This window comes from Dermacentor albipictus, chromosome 1 (genome assembly GCF_038994185.2).
Source record: "Dermacentor albipictus isolate Rhodes 1998 colony chromosome 1, USDA_Dalb.pri_finalv2, whole genome shotgun sequence".
NCBI lineage: Eukaryota > Metazoa > Arthropoda > Arachnida > Ixodida > Ixodidae > Dermacentor > Dermacentor albipictus.
In genome coordinates, this window is record NC_091821.1 from 148,365,477 (window position 1) to 148,386,972 (window position 21,496).

The window sequence follows — 21,496 nt, forward strand, 5'->3', positions numbered from 1 at the left end:
CCTCTGCTAATGAAGACAACTACAACGTCGGCTTTTGCTTTCTTTGTTGGTATGTGGCGTCAAGCTTACGGGGTTGAAAATGTAACAAAAGATCTTCTGCTGGTCAACGTAGAAGCATAAGAATCGGGCACTACGTGGTGGAACGTTTACGTTCAATATATAATCTCCAGCTCCTTTCCCATATTTTTTTTTTCGCATTTTGCAGCTTGCATAACAATGCTGTCACGCTACAGCCCTTGTATTACACTACAGCCCCCTTTTGTGGTGGTGATTTATCTGTGCAGTTGCAGCTAAAGAATTTAAAATTGATAGAGGTCCCTGGATGTCAAAAACACGAAATGCGCTCACGCGATCCCTGATACGTGCAGGACGTAACGCAATGCCGCTGAAAAATAACTTCACAAACGTGATCAGACACCACTGGCACAGCAGCAGAGGCAACGGCAGTTATTAATAAAAGAAAGGTAATTCGCAATAACTCAGAAATCGACGCTGCATGCACCAGACACCCATGCGACTACTGCACCAGTTACACATTAGTGATACGCGTACTTCACAAGTTCCACACCAAGACACCTATGTAAAAACTGCGCAAGCCAGCAACCCAGAAAAACAAAGAAAAAGCACTGTGGCAGAGCAAAAGTTAAGACGAAAGAAGGTGAAACGTGACGAAAGCAGAAACCGGCAAGCATTACCGTGGCATGCTAAACGGACAATGCGCAGAGAAATGCGTTGATTCATTTGTACTCTGGGTTCATAAAGACTTTCCCAGTTACATAAGGGCGCGCACCATTCTATGCGTTGTGTGTGAGAGAGCGACCGCACCTGCACATATACGCGCCCGCATCACGCAGTGACACGATTTTCTTCTTTTTTTTTGCTTAGTCTAATGGACGTTGCGCCAAAAGCGAACAATGATACGCGGACGCGGCATTCTCCCTGCCAGATAGCGAGGGAGAAGATTAAGCGTCGGTATGCGCAGCAGTTCATTTCACAGGTCGTAATTCGGAGAGCCGACGCTCCAAGGGTCGCACAAATGCTGCCGTTACCGAGCTGCGTCGAAGGAATTCGGGGTTCCTGTGAAATAGCCAGTGAATAGAGTACTTGGCGCAAGTCGCGTAGCGTTCGGTGCAGGTTGGTCTCGGTCTCTCGGTGGTCGAGCTAATTTAGCACTCAGACAGTTCTCCCACTTACAGCAGTCCTCATGGGAACCCCTTTCCGTTAACCTTCCCTTCTGCTTTCACACTGCGTTCCTGCGATCAATACTACGGCCAAGGCGCAAACTAGGCAGTGGTGAGAACAGAATCACACGCTGCTCCTCGTCTTCGCTCGCTCGGATCCTTGGGCCGCCTGAGCCGGAAGCTGGTGCCAGGCCCACACGCAGGACCACGGATGGCCGTCGCCTATAGTAAACGGACGTCCTACATCGGTTTCCATGGGTGTCCGCTTTGTATAGACCCGCACAGGCAGACGAAATGGACCGGTGTCGAGGTAAATAGCTGCGTTGTGCGACGTATCACGGACAGATAAAACACAAACGCGAATGCCTCGTGGGAATATTTTGGCAGTTGTGCTTCGTATACAAAGACGCGACTATAACACTTTATAAATGAAAATAAACTGCCCATCATTACTTACCCTCCATCAGCCCAACACCTTCATGTATTATGTGTTCTTGCCGTCCCACACCGTTTGCTTAGTCCACCAACATTTTTAATGGCCTCTTTGTCGCAAAGTGAAATGACAGCGCGCCTTTCTATTTACTTCACGACTCCAACACAAAAGCCAGCTTTCACTTTGTTACACGACAGAGGAGTACCCCCCCCCCCCTATTATCTTTATTTCCGTCCGTCCGTCTATCAACTGCTGCTGTCTCAAGTTATTGTAACTTAACTATAAGCACAGTACTTCCGTTTCCGTTCTTGTGCAGGCAGCGAAGAGGTGAACGAGCGGCGAACCAACGCCACAAACAGCAACCACGTGCGCACGCATCCCGTTGCACCTGCATCTTGCCGGCGCCGTAGCACGTCATGTCAAAACACTGCAACCTTACGTAAAAGGCGCCTCGCGCAAGCAGTGAAATGGCCTATATAGTACGGTACAATACGACAGAAAGAACACTGCATCGACGGAACCAGCTCGGACTTGGTCGCTACATCGGCTCTTGACTCTTGAAGTGACCTTGCTTTGTTATGTTAAGCACCTCCCGACAGCTTCTCATGACACACGCAACAGTGGCTTTGACGACTGCCACCATGGCAGGCACGTTCCACACGGGACCGAAGGGTCGCGTCAAAGTCGTCCACTGCGTGAGTCATGCCGCGGTCAAAAAGGAAGGCGCTTACTTCCGAAGATGGGCACGTCCTCGGAGCCAGCTTTGGCGACGGGCGTGAGTCCTCCCAACAGAAGCACGACTACGCCATCCAGAAGGGAGGAGTGCGGCCCCACAACGAGCACGGGCGCCTCCTTCTGCGAGGCCAGCTTGCCCTTGAAGCTGTAGGTCAGGCCACCGCTTTCAAACATAAGCCGTAGAAAAAACGCTAAAAACGGCTTGAGGTAGTCCCTGTCCCACACCGCCGTTTGTCGTGAGCAGGCGCCGACCCCAACCGTCGGTGAATTTTAGCCACGGCAGGCGTCCATCATAACGAACCAGTACGTGAAGCCGTGGTGCGGCCATTGACACCAATGTCCGTGCCCGCCCATGGCGATGACGACCGTTGGCGGACAGCACAGGAAACGCCAACAGCGAAGAACGGGTGCCAGAAAAGGCCAGCGCATCGCCGAAACGAGGCGACCAGGCATTGAGTTCATGTTGCCATATACGAAGAAAAACAGAGTAATGGTAGTTAAAGACAGATTTTGGTCCGAAACATACGCACGCATAAAATTAGCCGAGGCAGTTATTGAATGCATGTGTTTGTAAGGCAGCGTACGAAAGGTTTTCATGGTCCCGCGTCAACCACGAGACGTCATCGATAATGCGGAACCGCATGTGTTCGGTTAATATTATTGTTAGGGGTCACAAACATCCGCACGAATCAAAGCAGGGGTTGAACAATGTAATTTGTTTGTATGGTTATCAACATTTTTTGTAAACACGGGGGAAAAATAATAAAAGCAAATTGCAAGCAAGGTGAGGATAGAAAAGCACACAGACCATCATCGTGGAGGCCGCGAGATGTGAAGAAAGTATAAATCAAGAAGACGCGACCACATTCAACCGATGTCAATAGTTCGTCCACGGTTCGTTCGATCCACAATCGCCAGCAGGCCACGGCGGGTGCACAGGGTTGCCAGGGCGTGCGGGGAGGATGGGGAAAAGTGATCAGAAAAGGGGGTGGGGCCATGGGGGAGGAGTCCCGCGACAGAAACAGAAGGGAAAAAGAGAAAGAAGGAACGAAAAAAAAACATCAAGCAATGAATTAAACACTGAATGCAACTAAAACATAGAGACACCATTCAAAACAACCAAGACTGCGAGGCTCACTAATCAGCCATAACGCCATGCGAGGTTTTCACAGTGAAATACTTTAAAATACACTTAAACCGAAAGGAACGTCGTCACTCATTTGATCACATATTGCAGTGAACATAAATTCAATGACAGGCGGTGGTGACGCACAAGCTGTGCCACGAAAGAATACGCAAGCGCGCCTACTGCTGGCCGATCCAGATTTTCTTTAAATTATGGGGTTTTACGTGCTAAAACCACTTTCTGATTACGAGGCACGCCGTAGTGGAGGACTCCGGAAATTTCGACCACCTGGAGTTCTTTAACGCACACAAGTACACGGGCGTTTTCGACCCCATCGAAATGCGGCCGCCGTGGCCGGGATTCGATCCCGCGACCTCGTTCTCAGCAATCTAACACCATAGCCACTGAGTAACCACGGCGGGCAGATTCAGATTAGACATGTGGCTGTCTGGTCAAGATATGTTTTTACCGCTGATCGAGGCTGACAAAAGCCGCAGCCAATGTGCAGTCATCCGAGCCGGCTTTCTCTGAACTGCTGTCGTCAGGCGTCCGGGCCGCCTAGATTGCATAGCCGCCCAACCAGTGGCATGCAGCGGTTCTTTGGAATTCTCTATCGCCGGGCGTCAGCGCAGGGAGACGACTTAATGGCGGCGGTTCCGCGGAGCGGCATTTGTCAGCCGTGCACGATGCATGCAGCGAGCGCGACCCTCTCTAAATTAATCATGACAAGCAGAATCGAGGACCGCGTAGACAACGCGCGCGTTGCGACTAGCAGAGAACGGCCGACGCCCGTCTGAAAGACCGCGCGCCCTGCATGCCGCTCGCAGCATCGTATACATGAGGGAGGGGGCTATGCGACCGATCCAGCGCGTCACATAAGCAGAGGAGACCTGCCCTATTCGCCCTTTCCTGAGGGCGAATAGGGCTCATTGTAATTTTTCGTTGGCATATTCCTCGGGTTCGTTGGCGCGTCATAGAACAACAACAACAACAACAACAACAAAAATGCACTGACATTTTGCTCTTAACGTGTAAATAAGTTTGGGTGTCAATGTTTCGGTTGGCGCCACTCCTTTGACGTCAATTGCGAGCAGTTGCGGTGGATTATGTAATCCTCAGAAGATTAACAGTCATCTGCATGAGGGTTTACGAAAAGTAAGGAAGTACATGTTTTCTCGAAAACGGACCACGCATCGTAACTGCAGTTCGTGCGTCCACCACTCGATGTGTTAGATGCGGCAGAGGGGCTTTCTAGCAGTAGACGTAAAATATCTAGGGCGCCGTATCTATGGAGTTACGGATTTGCACTTTAGTGCAGAAGTCAGTTACTTTTCGCAGCCCACGCCCACTTCATTTTTCTTTTACTTTCTTTTAATTTACCATGTAAAACAGGGAATTATTCTCAGGCAGTCACTTTCGAAGATGCTATCGCTTTCACGAGATTTCGCGTGAGCGCCGGGCGCGTAGGCGTCTGCGGGCGACAGCGTTCCTAGCACTGTCAAGCCAGCGCGCTAGTCACGCGAAATCTCGCGAAAGTGATCGCCTCAGAATACAATCCCAGTTGACTATTTGTTTTTCCTTCGCCTTTCGTTCATGGTGTTTACTACATGTCCGTATGCGACCCCCTGGTTGTCGTTGTTGCGCGTCTCTCGCCCCCTACAGTCCGTAAGTTGCCTTAATCACGCAGCTGTAACTTTCCGAGACCTCGAGCGCAAAGCAGAGAAGCGGCCGCGTAGGCGACGTCTGTTGCAGGAAAGCCAAGTCGTACGTAACCAGTAATGGCGCCGGCGCTAAAGGAAGGACGCGAAACAGATCGAATGCTTCTTGATTAGGTGTCTCGCAATTTGAATTTGATTTATTTCTGTCAAGTTACTAGCTATTGTACTACGACAAAATTGCAGTTTTACTGACGAACGTTAACATTCTTAAACGGCGCGGCTCTATAAAGACATTCCGGCAAGTTAAGCGCATGTTAGTGAAGTGCGAGCGAATTTTCATTATTTTCATCTTAATTGAACTACTAACTTAGCGCAATAAAAACCACAGAGACAAGAAAGGTGGACACCTTTCTTGTCTATGTGGTTTTTATTGCGCTAAGTTACTAGTTCAATTACGGAAAGCCCAACTGGCCCAACTATCAACTCTTCTAGAACACTTCTTAATATTATTGAAAACAAGAGTGTGTCGCGTTGATTATCCAGTAAACAATGTAGGTGTATACTACCGAAGTGGCACAGCGTTTCATGAAATGTGCCCTACTACCGCCGAACCACCCGCCGTGGTTGCTCAGTGGCTATGGTGTTAGGCTGCTGAGCACGAGGTCGCGGGATCGAATCCCGGCCACGGCGGCCGCATTTCGATGGGGGCGAAATGCGAAAACACCCGTGTACTTAGATTTAGGTGCACGTTAAAGAACCCCAGGTGGTCAAAATTTCCGGAGTCCCCCACTACGGCGTGCCTCATAATCAGAAAGTGGTTTTGGCACGTAAAACCCCATATATTATTATTACCGCCGAACCCAATCACCACCCCTTATCTCTGACTGCTTGAATGTACACACAGTGCGTGGCTGCCGCGAGTTGCTGCGGACGTACTCGAGCGTGCACGACACGGAGGCCAGTGGCTGTTCGAGTAAGCAAATATCGGAGCAAAACAGTACGCACTTCCCGCACAATCGTCTGAGAGGCGTTGAGAGGTGAAAGCGTCGAGAATTGGAAAATGACGCCCCGATTTCTCGCCGTCCACAAATTCATGTCGGCTGCTTACCATTGGATGGCTCTGAACAAGGACTACAAAGGGTGAAGCGCAACAACATTGGCTTTCATGAATGGTTTGCCTGTGCATTGACAATGACTTTCATTAAAATAAAACGCGCCTGTAAACCAGCGGGAAGGTTTCGCGATTGTTTAGACTGCCGATTTCCTTTGCATATATATATATATATATATATATATATATATATATATATATATATATATATATATATATATATATATATATATATATATATATATATATATATATATATATATATATAATATCATCTTTACGGTCCTTTATATGCAATGGTAACAGGGAACAGTCATATTTCGCACCGACAAGCAAGCCGCATTGAGAAAAAGAGAAACATTCAAGATATATCGAATACCCGAGTGTGTTTGTTCTTCGCCTTCTCCTCACCGAGCAAGCTGCCTCAAGCAAGCCTTTCCTGCACTAAAGGTACAAAAGTTTTTCAAAATCTGCGAGGAATCGTTCAGGCGCCACTGTGAGGTAGCCAGAGACTGTGTCGAACATCGGGAACAAAGAGGGGGGGGAGGGGGGAGGGGCACCCGAAGGCGGTACAAAGCTCTGCGTAAGCTCCTCAACAAGCCCCTTTCACTCCTCCTACCGTGCGTATTAAGTCTCCGTGGAGAAAGGGAGAAATGAAGAAATGCGGAAAGGCCGCCAGCTACCGCCAACGGTTTCTAATTAAGTCGTCCTTTAAAATTCTGCGTGCATAATTAAGCACTGTGGGCCTAAGGGCGGTGGCTACGAACGAAATTTTCACCGTTCCGGAGGTAAGCCACGCCGCCACACGCACTCGCTATGTGGTCGAGCGCACCGCGCAGCCAGCATACGGTTGCACGAGCGCTGTCTCGCAAATATTGTGAAAGAGCGCAAAAGCCAAAGCTGATGTCAGCCAACCAGAAGCTGAATTCAAGAAGCTGTTCGCACGCAAAGACTGTTCGCGACTGGTCGGCGTGCGAGCGCTATAGTCAAAAGACGGCAGCCAACTTTATTACAATGTCCAAGACACGAACCGAATGTTTCGCGTAATGTGTGCGCATGAGAGGCCCGCCGAACCACTCACGTAGTTTAAGGCAGCACTGAACGCTTTTAGAGAAACAGCGTAGCTGAGTTTGTCGGAGGAGACCGAGTTGAGAGACGCGCACGCCCGGAAAGCCGGCTGCTCCTTGCGACAGCTGTGCAAACAACTCGACCTCTGAGACGCAACATCCGTCGCCGCGAAGAGGCTCGCGGGGGGTGCGCGCGCCCTCGGCCTCGGGAGCGCGGCGCGGACGGGGAACCAAGTTCCTTGGCACGCACGAAGCGTCGCCCTCACCCCGCAAAAACAGAAGTGGCTGCGCACTATCGTCCCGGGGCACACATACGGACGCGCCGGAGAATTCCACACGCGCAAACCCATGGTAGCTCGCTTTCTGGGCAATATGAGGCAGCGTTAAAGTTTGGTTCTGCAGAGCTTAGCAAATATTTTCCCTCGGACACGTCTCTTAACGAAACCCGTTTGAAGCCAGAGTTTGTACGGCAAAGCGCCTAATAAGCACCAGAGGGACGCAGTTGTGCCTGTTGCATGCGCAAACAGTAACTGCGGCTAACTAAATTATAGAACGACCACAACATTTTTCATTCGCCTTGTCTTGGCCAGAATGGCGCCACGCGTGGATTCATATTTTACCGCGGAAGACTGTCCCATAAGTCCTCGACCTAACGCGGAAAACTCTTCTTGCGGCCTAATTGCTCTTCAGAAGTCGTATAAGAAGGACAAGCGCATGCTCTGTGGACATGCTCATCGTGGCCACCGCTGGCAGGTTGTGGCGATGGGCATAGTCAAACCAAAACGGTGAACTTCAAAGTATTGGGAATGCTTGAATTTTTATCCAGGAAAAGACTAACTACGGTTCATGACATCGTGAAGACGCTGGAAGAGGAAAAAAAGTGGGTACCTCATTTAAGCATGGATGGAAAAGCATAGAAGACTACCACGTTGCGGAAGGCCAGCCGGTGCCAGCCCGAAGAAGGCTCAAGGGCCTAGTATAGTTTTTTTCATGCCGGTTCTTATTATTCACTGGTACGTTGCGAACATATCTCCGTGTATGAGGCCAAAGAAACCGCCTGACGTTTGTTACGGTAAAAGCTGGTTTTGTAACATCGTGTGGCGAGTCGGCCCCCTTGTTGATGCTCCATCCTGATTTTTCCTACATTCGCATGGTATTCAAGACGCACTTCAAGGGTGCGTTTCGTCAGTTGTGACGACAACAGCGGTCTAAATAAAATCTGTCAATTTCCTCGAACGCTGAAGGCAAGCATATGCCTAAGTCACATCTGTACAGTTCTGCGGGCATCTGATTTCATATACGGGATAAATACTTTGAAAAGTATTGAAAGCAACGTGCAATTATACGTAATTCGAGTCCTTCGCTTTTGAGTAAAATCTTAAAATTCCAGATTTCTGCACCCCGAACAAGATTAATGAAAATCGAATTAAATCCGATTTGTCCCCAACTTTGCCCTTTCGTAAACGTTAATAATAAATGCAGGTGTCAAAAGACTAATGAACGCTGCCCACCTTTCGTGAGCAAGTTGTCAAGATATATCATATTGTTAATATAAGAATATAGTGTTTTAGGACAAGAACAGCGCAATAAGCCGGACAAGAGAGAAAGACAACCACAAAACGCTGTGGTTGTCTCTTTCTCGTCCCGCTCGTTTTTTTTGTTTTTTGCGCGGTTTTTGTCTTAAAACATAATGTACCAACTAGCCCTACAGTAAACTAACCTGAATAAATATGGTACATGCATCGTTTTTACTTCACACTCAAGCGAAAATTGGCATACATAAAAATATCATATATTGGGCGCCTGCCCGCCTTGACACAACGAAAGCTTGTTGCTTGTTGTTTTTTACAACGAAGCTGTATATGGTTAGCCGATTCCTCCGTCCATCTGTCGGTCGCCTGAACACCGAAAACTTTTCCTGCGCAACCCCGCGCGCATGCGCAAAAAAATGAAGAGAGAGAAAGAAAGTGAGGCGCGCGATTAGCCAACACCACCTAGATATAGATAGCGCAAGGCCTGTTTACTCCGATCTATGACGTCACGATACTTGTCCCAAAATTTCCATTGACAAGGCTAGCGTGATGACAGCGGTGACGTCAAAATCACTGTTGCCTATTCGGGAACATCCCCATTAGATTCTACGGCAGTCGTACCAGGTAACATGACGTCATGGATTGGAGGGAAAAGTCCTTGTGCTATCTAAGTGGTGTTGGATTAGCTGCGCCAGTAGTGACGTCGTTGCTCTCCGTCGCAGACAAGCGCGCGCGCAGCAGTTTCTCTCTGGCTCCGAAATAGGTAGGCCACGCGTCATACGTACTCCTTAAGAGTACGCAGCTTTTGATCAGCAACGCCGCGAGCAGAACCAGGAACGAGCTCGTCTACGCCGTGCCGATGCTGCACCCCGGGCGCAAGAACAGGCTCGTGCAGCCGAGTGCAAGCAGCAACTGCGTAGGATCCGGCAGCCTACCAAGCCGTCGTTTAATGAACCGTCGGGATTAACCCAGTGATAAGCACCGGGGCCGCACGTTTCAGCTTCGCCGATTAACCATCTGTACGGAGTGCTCGGGCGGTGATTTTTGGTATAGCCGCGTTTACATGAGTACAACGATTGCGCATTCCAACGCATTTCCGGCACGTCATGTGCATGTAAACAGCAGTAATGTGCTAGGAAGCGAACGCATCTGTGACTTTGCTCTGCACTACGAACGGTATAGCTGTTACGTTGAGAGGACGCTTGACCAATTATGTTATGTTCAAAGTGGCTGATTCGGCTAGTTAGTATTCCATTAATTTTGTTGCGAAAGCGTATATCGGAACCCGTAAAACGGGACAACAGAAAGGAACGAAAGGCCCGACAGGCCTAGAATGGCCGGCTTAAATGCTCACAATGCATATGATAATGTCAACAAGGTTCTCCAAAGATAAGGAAAACATCACACCTCCTGTGAAGCATGCCCGTGTGCACTGCTATTTGTACTTCTTTGTTTAAAAAAGCACAGAGATTTAAGAAGGGATAGCCAAACACGTCTCTATTTACTGTTTTTGATAATGCAGTTCTTTAATGTATTAATAATGCCTGCCAAGGAGTTTGTCACGTGAATTGCGAGCAGCTGTCTTCATCATTACATGTTCCTGTGGGTGATTTCGCTCGTTTAACTAGGACGTTTGTGTCCAAAAGGAGGCCATCAATTGCCTGTATTAATCTTTTGTAAATGTTACCATAAAGGAAACCAAGCTTTGGACTGCCAGACAACAAAACCCTCGATTTGCCCCAACGTCCCTTTACAAAAATACCACCCCATTTTTATCCCCCCAAAAACGGAAGGACCCTCAATATAACGTACAAGGGGTCTCAGGAGGACATATGCTGCTCGTGGATTTCCTGCAGAGAAGGCGGTCTTCGACTATGAAATGTTATGTTGTCCTCGTAGATCACCCGTGAGGCAGAGCCAGACGACGCGCTTTGCTTCGAAGGGGGTCAACTTTCACCAGAACAATGCGCCCTCGCACCGCGCCGCCAGAAGGGTGGATGCAACTCACTCCCACAAGTTTCTGTGATTAAGCATCAGCGCCAGATCTCCCACCATCGCACTTTCACCTTTTCATATGAAAAAAGAACTCTCTCGCGTCCATGTTTCCTATGAAGATGATATCATCGATGCCGCGACCCGCTTTGCAGAGGACCAAAGTTCCCGTTTCTTCTTTCTTTTTTCTGCAGGGATCAAAGCACCGGAGAATCGGTGGACCAATTGCATGGCCATACTAAAGGACTGTGTTGAAAAGTAAGAAATACTAAGATACACAAGCTGCTTGTTTCTAGGGTAGGCCAGGAATCTTCAGGACATCCTTCACATGACTCATCCAAATCAAATTTTATGCCATCTGTAGAAGAGGTAGTAATTAAAAAACTAAGCTGAAAGCTAACAGAAGTTCTTCCTGACTGGGAAGCAACCTCTGTCCTTAGACGTGTGCCTTTATGGCTTATGAGCCCTACAACACATCCTCAAAGGAACACCAGAAAGACACAGCTATGCTGGCTACTTGCGCAAACAGGGACAACGGCTATTTTTTAGTCGAACACCGTGAGATAGTTTATCTCCAGGATTCGCCCACTGCCACTAAACGACGTCAGATATCGGAAGTGCCAAGGATTAAGAACAACGAAGAAAAAAAAAAGGTGTGGCAAGAGAGACGTGTATTTCCATGCAGGCATGCTGGTGGTAGATGTGAGCATGCCCGCTTGCGCCAAATGGCGAACGCACCTGCGGAATCCCGTGAGTGGCTTCCCTGTGCGGTCCTTGTGCGAAAGGCCAAGCTGACCCAGGTAGCAGCCCAACCAGGTGAGCAGCAGGAAGAATATGATTAACACGATGCGTACCGGAACCACGAACACCGACATCAGGGCCACCTGGAGCGCGGTATCAAGTTTGTATTGCGGCAAAACAGCACAGACGACGGGACGTATGAAAAAAATGGACAGGACAGTCCGCGCAAGTTTATAATATTCTGTCTCTGCATGACAGAACACTAAGCCCAGCGTGCACACTGGACCCCACTCACAGCTGTTAGTCACTCCATTGTACTCCCGAAAATCCCTCGAAGCATAGATACCACAACTTCGCTGGCAAGAGTAAGGGCAAAGTAACAGAAAAAAAAAAACCGCGCAGCTTCTTGGCACCGCAAAGCAGGTGTTGCAAGCAAAGGTTCCATAGAAGCCCGTACATTCAACACGTGGCTGTTGATAGACACTGCCTCCGTCTGTGTGATGGGTAGGGGGCACTTGGAGTGCAACAAAACCTAGTGTGACGTTACAGCCGCAAATTAATATATATATATATATATATATATATATATATATATATATATATATATATATATATATATATATATATAGTCATATAATGAGAAGCCAACAAACACTGACACCAAGTACAACATAGGGGAAATTGCATGTGCTTAATAAATGAAATGAAGTAATGATAAATTGATGGAAATTAAAGTGGATGAAAAAACAACTTGCCGCAGGTGGGAACCGAACCCACAACCTTCGCATGTCGCGTGCGATGCTCTACCAATTGAGCTACCGCGGCGGCGTTTCCCCATCCACTTTCTTGGGTATTTATGTGTACTAGTAGAACCCTGGGAGTGTTAGCCAGCGCCCCCACACACAGACCTTGGCGGCGGACGTGGAACGTCTTTTTTGCCGCAGGCGTCACGAGAACGTGATCTTTTCGGGTGAAGGCAACTGGTCAATAAACCCACGTATGCTACCTGAAGGCATCAATGTTGCCGGATTCGAGACCCTCGTAAAGTAATAAACGAGAAGAAAGGGGGTTAACCGAGGGACCCGATATTTATTAGTCATATAATGAGAAGCCAACAAACACTGACACCAAGTACAACATAGGGGAAATTGCATGTGCTTAATAAATGAAATAAAGTAATGATAAATTAATGGAAATTAAAGTGGATGAAAAAACAACTTGCCGCAGGTGGGAACCGAACCCACAACCTTCGCATGTCGCGTGCGATGCTCGACCAATTGAGCTACCGCGGCGGCGTTTCCCCATCCACTTTCTTGGGTATTTATGTGTACCAGTAGAACCCTGGGGCTGGGAGTGTTAGCCAGCGCCCCCACACACAGACCTTGGCGGCGGACGTGGAACGTCTTTTTTGCCGCAGGCGTCACGAGAACGTGATCTTTTCGGGTGAAGGCAACTGGTCAATAAACCCACGTATGCTACCTGAAGGCATCAATGTTGAAGGATTCGAGACCCTCGTAAAGTAATAAACGAGAAGAAAGGGGGTTAACCGAGGGACCCGATGTTTATTAGTCATATAATGAGAAGCCAACAAACACTGACACCAAGTACAACATAGGGGAAATTGCATGTGCTTAATAAATGAAATAAAGTAATGATAAATTAATGGAAATTAAAGTGGATGAAAAAACAACTTGCCGCAGGTGGGAACCGAACCCACAACCTTCGCATGTCGCGTGCGATGCTCTACCAATTGAGCTACCGCGGCGGCGTTTCCCCATCCACTTTCTTGGGTATTTATGTGTACTAGTAGAACCCTGGGAGTACTAGTAGAACCCGGCAACATTGATGCCTTCAGGTAGCATACGTGGGTTTATTGACCAGTTGCCTTCACCCGAAAAGATCACGTTCTCGTGACGCCTGCGGCAAAAAAAGACGTTCCACGTCCGCCGCCAAGGTCTGTGTGTGGGGTCGCTGGCTAACACTCCCAGGGTTCTACTAGTACACATAAATACCCAAGAAAGTGGATGGGGAAACGCCGCCGCGGTAGCTCAATTGGTAGAGCATCGCACGCGACATGCGAAGGTTGTGGGTTCGGTTCCCACCTGCGGCAAGTTGTTTTTTCATCCACTTTAATTTCCATTAATTTATCATTACTTTATTTCATTTATTAAGCACATGCAATTTCCCCTATGTTGTACTTGGTGTCAGTGTTTGTTGGCTTCTCATTATATGACTAATAAATATCGGGTCCCTCGGTTAACCCCCTTTCTTCTCGTTTATATATATATGACGCCACAGTTGGGGGCCGCGAAGTGTCTTTCTTTCACAAACACACACACAGAGAGAGAGACGTCACGAGTTGCGCTCGTCTTATCAAATGCCACGACAGCGCAATACGTCATACGTGTCATTGACTATAAAAGAAAATGAAAATAATATTAGCACATCCCTAACAAGAATGACAAGAATTGGACTAATTCGCAGCCTTAAGCTTACATCATCGCGGATAATAAGTTTGCCCCGCAAGTGTAAATAGCGCACTATATTCACATTTCAATATCATTTTTCTGCACTGTTGTCCCCCTCACCCAACCCGTCTTTTTCTTCGCTTTTATTTTCTTTTTTAACGGTCGCTTTTCAAACAAAACACTCTCGTTCATGTCCCTGACAATTGCTCCTGGACCACTTTTCGTCCTAAGCTGCGCGACCAATGTGAATGAACGTTGAGTTTTGCACATACCAAACTGCAGCTTGATTTTTTTCAGGGTTTTTTATCGTGAACAGGTTATTGGAATGACATATAGGAATTGTGAAATAGGAACACCCTGAATTAGGAACTGTACTACAAATGCAACTACGTTACAGTACGTGTGGCACTTACTTCAATTTCCGGCATGAAACATATGGGGCCATTGGGACACGAAACCGAACAACTCACTCGCGTCCAATACCATCAAAAAATACTCTATTTTGCCTACCTAGATTTTACCATACCTAGAAGCTATCACGGAACACATTCTTCGACAGAACTCCTCAACAGACATTAGCAAATAAAGTTTGAGTTCTCATCCCTGCAGTAACCACTGCTTCGATGCCGATTAGGCGTTCCCATTCCTATACAAGGAAGGACCTGGCATTGCTAATGCAAGACTACGTTGAACTTGCATGAAGGGCCACTAATGAGTAACTGGTGAAGCCTTCTGTTGAAACGCCGCATGCATTTATTTGGCGGAAGAGGGTTGATTACTAGCGAAAATAATGAAGGCCAAAGTTTAGTTTTCTTTAGTCTCGTGACCAAACCACAGCGCCGATTACATGCGTGACGTCAGGGATATCAAGTATATTGTTTGTTTCTGTATTTTTATACGTCGAACACGTTATCAAAACTCACTATGTTCAGTCTTTGGTTCCTTCGGAATATACAATGTAAGCGTCGTTTAACGATGAACTGATCCCAAGCAAGCACTTCAAATCCCATGACATCACGTGTATTTAGTGCGGGAAGCTCAAGGTGGCGTCGCCACCCGTTGTTGGTTTTTGAGTATTTTCTGGCTTACTACGCCGCCGCTCACGGTAATACTGACCTCTCTTGGTGTTCAAGGTCTGTAATTTACCAACGGAACTTAGTAATTTGCTTCTTGTTTTCTTAACAAGAGATACCAGGTTTGCATTTTAGGGGCTCTACTTTTTTTTGTAATTTCAAACTACATTACGAGTCCACGTCAGCACCCCTACCGTGTAGACACGGTTACGTACATCCTATAGAAACAAAGTAGCGGCCAGCTACCCATTACCGACAAGGGCCGTCTGGCCTGTAGCTTTTTCGATAGGCTGTAAGACATTCTTCTTGACTGAATCCCTGCTCTCGCGAATCCCAAAAAATGAACGAGATAACCAGCTCACCTGCGAAATGAAACTCCAGGCTCTTAGTACCCGCGAGCCCAAACCCCAGCATAACTACCTAGTTACATGAACACGGCAATCCTAAACCTCTTATGACAAGGATTATACTTTCGTGAAGTCACCAGGAATGATGTTTCCAATATGACACCAAAGAAGGTGAGGAAATAAATAAAGGATTACACACTTTTGGGCTCGTTGGTTTGATACAGTTCTACAGTGATAAGAAAAGACCACCGGGGCAGAATCCGGTGCTATATGGTTTGGTGAAAGCCTCCCGTGTATTCGCACGGGCAGCACCCGTGCCTGTCCTGTAATTTTGTAGCTTCTGCGGCGAGGCCTTCGCGTTCTGAAGATAAGCTTGTAGCAGAGTGCCATCAGCGCTTCCGAACAAAACAATGAAACAGGTAGAAAAGCAGGCACACACGGCATGCGTGGAGATCACTAGAACGCACCTTGATCTTGTCGGCCCGGGTGAGGTGGATACGGTAATGAAACGGGTTCGGCATGACGTCTTTCGTCGGCGAGTACGAGCCGTCGATCAACTGGCTCGTCATGTTGTCGATGTCATCGGGAGCTTTCAGTTGCGTGTAGTCTGCGAGACAAACGAGAACATAGGTCACGCACCGTAGTAGAAGTGTTACAAGGACAAAGGGGAATAAATTTCTGGGCCAAAAATAGCTTTCCGGTGGCTTTGTAATGCATTATTCTAGCCCGTAACTATACTACTTGCCTACCTTTGGCACTGAAATTAAGAGGAATCGCGCCCAGCATTTCGTTCTGCCACTTTCAGTAAAATTTAACAATAGCCTTATTGACATGCATACGCCTGTGCCTCATCGCATTTGCTAGCGCGCCATGTTTATGCGACGCGTCAGCGCTGACATGAATTCCCTGAAGTCCATTTCTGCTCTTGACCTACACCTGCTGGCGTTAAGGCAACGCGCCTTCCCTGTGCTCCATGCCTGTTTGCATGGATGTGATACGTTAGAAGGAAGACGCGATGCTGTCGCATCCACGTAAACGCGGCTAATAAAGCACTTTACATACCGCATATGCGATTCGATACTGCGATCTGCATCGGCAAGCTCCTACCTGCACACGGATGGCTTCTGTAGATGATGCTGACGTGGCCACTCGGGCACGAGCATCGCGGCAGCGGATCGTGCGCATCGCTATGCAAAAACGTTCTCATGCTTTCCTTTCGCTCGCACGGTGTTGAAAGTGCTTTTTAATAACATTCCCCCATGGCGAAGAGTTACTTCAGATTTCACTCTCATCTTTTGCGATTTAAAAAGAAGACGACGTCAACATTATTTTTACCGAAGAGGACAAGAACATTGCGTCAGCGAATATCAAAGAAAGGCACGTAAAAACAGTTGTCAGGTGACTGCAGCAACAGTCTTACAATACTGACATTAAAAAGAAAAAGGAAGAAAAAGAGACAAACAATAGACAAAGAAATTAATACACAGTAGCGATTTAGGGGTAAATGCGGCAGAAAAGCGTTAGAATTATGTCACACCTCTTTGAGGTCCCGGATCCACGATTTAAACCGCGCAAACCACATTGCAAACTATTTTGTTCAGGAGCTCACTCGACACATATGCCTCTTCGAGGTACGAAGTGCAACTGACGGTCGTCCGGAACTGACCAACGTCAGTTGCAATTTACATACATACATACATACATACATACATACATACATACATACATACATACATACATACATACATACATACATACATACATACATACATACATACATACATACATACATACATACATACATACATAAACTTTTTTTCCCTTTGACAACCCTAATGCGAACGCTTTAAAATCGCGAAACGCAAAGAAACTACATTCTTTTCTAAGCGACAGTGTCGTAAGTAGGCTACTGCTGAACATTCTCAAACTGGACGAGTTGGTATGCGTGCATGGTGTGCGCACACAGCGCGAAGAGTTGAGAAAGAGGAAAATACGCAGACGGTTTTAAGAATGACTACTCGAAATCCCGCTTCGCTCCATTGGTCTAACTTTATCAGTGCCTATGATCCTATCTTTTGGAGCCTCCATTATTGGGTTCAGCCACAGAAATGTTTGCTTGGCAATCCAAAATTACCTTATTGAAACCAATCGATTTCCATGTTAGAGTGATCGTTCTCCCTCCCAACAATAGCTTTCTTTTATTTCTTATCTATTATTATTATTATTATTATTATTATTATTATTATTATTATTATATACCCGGTTTTTATCTGATTATTTACTTTTTTCTCCAAACACAAAACGTTTACTTTCAAACTCCAACGCTCAAGTTGTTAACTCCTTTAATTATTATTATTATTATTATTATTATTATTATTATTATTATTATTATTATTATTATTATTATTTTATGCACCTAATTGAACCACCCGATTCTTGGCCAATCCCCCACTGTGGGTATGTGCCACGGCCACTCAGGACAACAACAACAACAACAATAACAACGGCTTGCTGAGGTGCCAACATGCAAAGTTTTGCCAGCCAGGTGCGACAGCGGTATCGACATTTACTGGAAAGCCACCGTCATCCTCTAGCCAAACGGCGCCACTAAGTCTACTGTATGCGGAGGACAATACGCCGCGTCCACGACTCCTCGTCGCGGGATTGCCGAGATGAGTTCGAGGAACCAGGCTTTGTTACGGAACACGCCACCGCCGACCTGGTCTGCCGTGAGCAGGGGAGTTCCTGAGGGAACGTATTTGGCGGCACCGTCCCACGCACCTTTCCAGACGTAAGCCCCGAGTTCTGCGAAGACCGTCTGGCCTCGGTGGGGACCGTGAAACCTGTGCGGAAGTGTGTGTGTGTGTAAGCCCTCCCGCTAAAAGGCGGCTCGGCTACGATGCCTGGTTGAACGATTTTCCCTCACCAAGGGATCTAGGGAGCACGGAGTGTTTATAAGCAGCTGTTTGTCGCTGCTAGAGTGTGCTCGTCGATGTGCTCTGTGATCGTGCTCGTGAGCTGTGTGCTCCTGCTCGAGAAGCAATGTGTTTGGAGCTTCGTGCTCGCATGCTGTATGCTTCGTCTTGCGTGCTCTATTTGGGAGTCACGCTAGACTGTCGAATGTATCCCTTGTTCCAATGTAAATATCTGTAAATAAATCCTGCTCGCCTAGTCCTGTCCCCCCAAGTTCCTCCATACACTCTAAGAAAAGTTTACACCCTTTGGAGTGCCCCTTCTGCCACACAACAATAATCGTCATCTGCCTTGATGCGTTCGGGAAATTCGTAGACTGAAGTTTATCGAATAGAATACAATATTCTACAGAGTCATATGCTTTTGCTACATCTAGCGTCACCAAAGCTGCGTACTCTCGTTTGCGACGAGCAAGTTTAATGCGGCTCTCTAAATCTACATGGGCGCACCATATGGAGTGGCCGGGACGATAACCAATCTGACAAGGACAGAGAAGGGTACAATCCTGCATAAAATTTGTTACACGGCAGTGAACAACCCTTTCTATTCATTTGACGACATTGGAAGTAAAAGATATTGGTCTTATGTAGTCTAAGTCAAGTCCAGCGGCTTTTTTCTTCAATAGTGGAATAATTTTAGCTACTCTCCACTCTCCTGGAACCCATGAATTTTTTAGAGAGAAATTTATTATATTCAGCAGGTCCTGAGGCGCATAATCAAACAAAACTTTTAGCATTCCTGTTGTAATGCCATCTGGACCTGGGGCTGATGCCGGTAACGAACGAATAATGCCCACAAGCATCGTCGCTGTTACTTTTACAAAGTCGTCTCCCAAGGGAGGTTTCTTTAGTCCTATCGGCAATTTATGCTGGAAACGTCGCGCAAGTCCTTGAGCAATTTGCTCAAGTGATTCTAATAATTATTTTGCTGATATAACGACAGAGTCGATATTCACGGGCGCCGCTATAACTTTACGGGATCGAAGAAATTTAAACAGGGCTTTTTTATTGCTTGACTTCGAAAGATATGTGTAGTGCTTGGAATCATAATCCTCCTTAGCTTTTGAGACTGCTCGTTTAAATGTAGTAGCTATATATGTATAATCTGCCCACTCAACAGGGCATTGGTGATATAAAAGTTTTTTCCCTGCAGCCTGCTTCTTGGCGCCAGTGGGTATGCGCCAGTGTTTGGGAAACGAAACGAAACAAAACAAACTCTTGGAAGGGACAGTGTATGTTGTTTATTAGTGGCACGAGCATAGAGTGACACTCTTGTTTTTTGCGCAGCATTTCCTGTTCACCTCCCGAGACTACCGGGGAAGAAATTGAAAAGAAATAAGAAAAAGAATAAGTACAGTACAAAATTCATGGGTTTCATTATAGATGTGATATCAGAACATAACTTTAGCTACAAGTTTAGCTACTCATGCGTCTGGAATAATTAGAATTAATTAGAAATCACTGGTTACCGCACACCAAAGCAAAGAATCGTAGACCTTAGAGACCCGCCACGTGAGCAAGACTTTGGAGAAATTCCTGGAAACCCGGAAGTAGAAAGCTGAAGTAATGACGTCACACACAAGAAGGTGACATTATATTTACCGGCTAATTAATGGGAAACAGTTGCCTGGTAAAGACTAAACATCTGCCTAGCAGAGAGGATATGACGTCACTCCCTCCTCTCTCGCTTCTCCTGGCGCTCACCTACTCGCTTGCTTTGGGGTGGCTAAGTTCGCTTGCCGCAACAGCTGCGCGCGCGCGCGCTCGTTACATGCTCTGACGTCAGCACCGGAGAGGGCGCGTAAGGTGCGCTTCATGCGGCGCTCGGTAGGGGGCTACACCCCGTCAGATGGCGCGCGTTGCGCTTCCTCCTCGCACTTCCTCACTCCTCGCCCGCATATCGTGCCAGGGGAAGGCGTTAGCTCGCTTAACCTAAAGCCCCTTAAGTATAAACCCCATGCAAGCGATCCTGCACGCGACAGCGACAAGCGACGCGATGGAGATGGCTGTCGCGTTCGCTCGTCGCCTACAAGTTGTACCCCATGCGAGCGATGACTTCGAGCGACGTCTCCCCAGCGTTGCCGGTATGAAGGCAGCAATATAGGCGCCGAAACTAGCGTGACGCGTGCTTAATTAACTTAGGTTGATGTGTTTTAGCGTAAAAAGCAGCATGAATTTTTTTCTGAAAGTCTTGCAGTAGGTTCTTATCCTTGCACGTATAAAAATTCAATCGTTTGCTCGTTCCGTGCGACAATCAGAAGTATTTGAGTTATGTACATCCAGTTCCGGCTTCGCGCTATTGGCTAGTCGCTCATGGCACTTCCGGGCGACGAGTGACGAATTCTGCATTTGCAGAACCGAGCGATCGCGCTACAAGACCGAGCGATCTGTTCACGCGACGGCTCGATCCGTCGCTCGTCGCTGTCGCGCACAAGATCGCGCTCATGGGGTTTAACCTTTAAACTTCGTAAAGTAGCGACACTCTCCTCCTCCGCCTTTACTCCTCCTCATTTCTCCTCTCTTTCACGCTCTCTTCCTGACCGTGGCGCCGCCTACACCGCTCGAGCGTAGCAGACGACTTTTCGCAGAGCGAATGCACGCATAACAAGGCGGTGCGATTTAGTCGTTCGCGTTGCCTTTCTAGCTCCGAGTAACTTCGTGTACAGCACAGAATTTCTATACGGACGGTTATACAAATTCCGTGACGGCAGCTTTTTTTCCTGCTCTGATAAATATTTTTAACAGTATCTGAACGAGCGCTAACGCTGCGCCATAACGATTCCGAATGTATCGCATGCGCAACATCCTGACCTCCAACAAGCCCTCATTAGCCTAAATAATCCGCGCCGTCGTTACCATGTGCATTCGCAGCGCATATCAGCTATGACGTACAAAGGCCGACGGAGGGCACAAACGATCGCTGCTCTGAAGGTTCGAAAAAGTATTACTGGTATTACAAGCTACAGTGCCACCAACGTGCGTGCTTGCCAATCTTCTAAGCACGCGCAAAGACTCAGAGGTGGGCGCTGGTGCTATTATGTTTATCGTGCCTCAAAGTTG

At 47.3% G+C, this 21,496-nt stretch overlaps 1 protein-coding gene across 13 annotated transcripts in view; it reads right to left on the minus strand.

The window, feature by feature from the left end:
- LPCAT (lysophosphatidylcholine acyltransferase) overlaps nt 1–21,496 on the minus strand; it is a 164,927-nt gene that overhangs the window by 59,681 nt on the left and 83,750 nt on the right. For 9 of the 13 annotated variants that reach the window (XM_065433372.2, XM_065433366.2, XM_065433369.2 and 6 more), the window contains 2 exons: nt 15,932–16,071; nt 11,574–11,719 (listed from right to left, as the gene is read on the minus strand). In XM_065433372.2, coding sequence (XP_065289444.1) covers nt 11,574–11,719; nt 15,932–16,071 — 286 coding nt within the window. Of the gene's footprint in view, nt 1–2,345; nt 2,564–11,573; nt 11,720–15,931; nt 16,072–16,213; nt 16,266–16,526; nt 16,708–21,496 lie in introns of those variants that run through there. The other 4 variants (XM_065433368.2, XM_065433371.1, XM_065433370.2 and 1 more) reach the window with 4 other exon arrangements.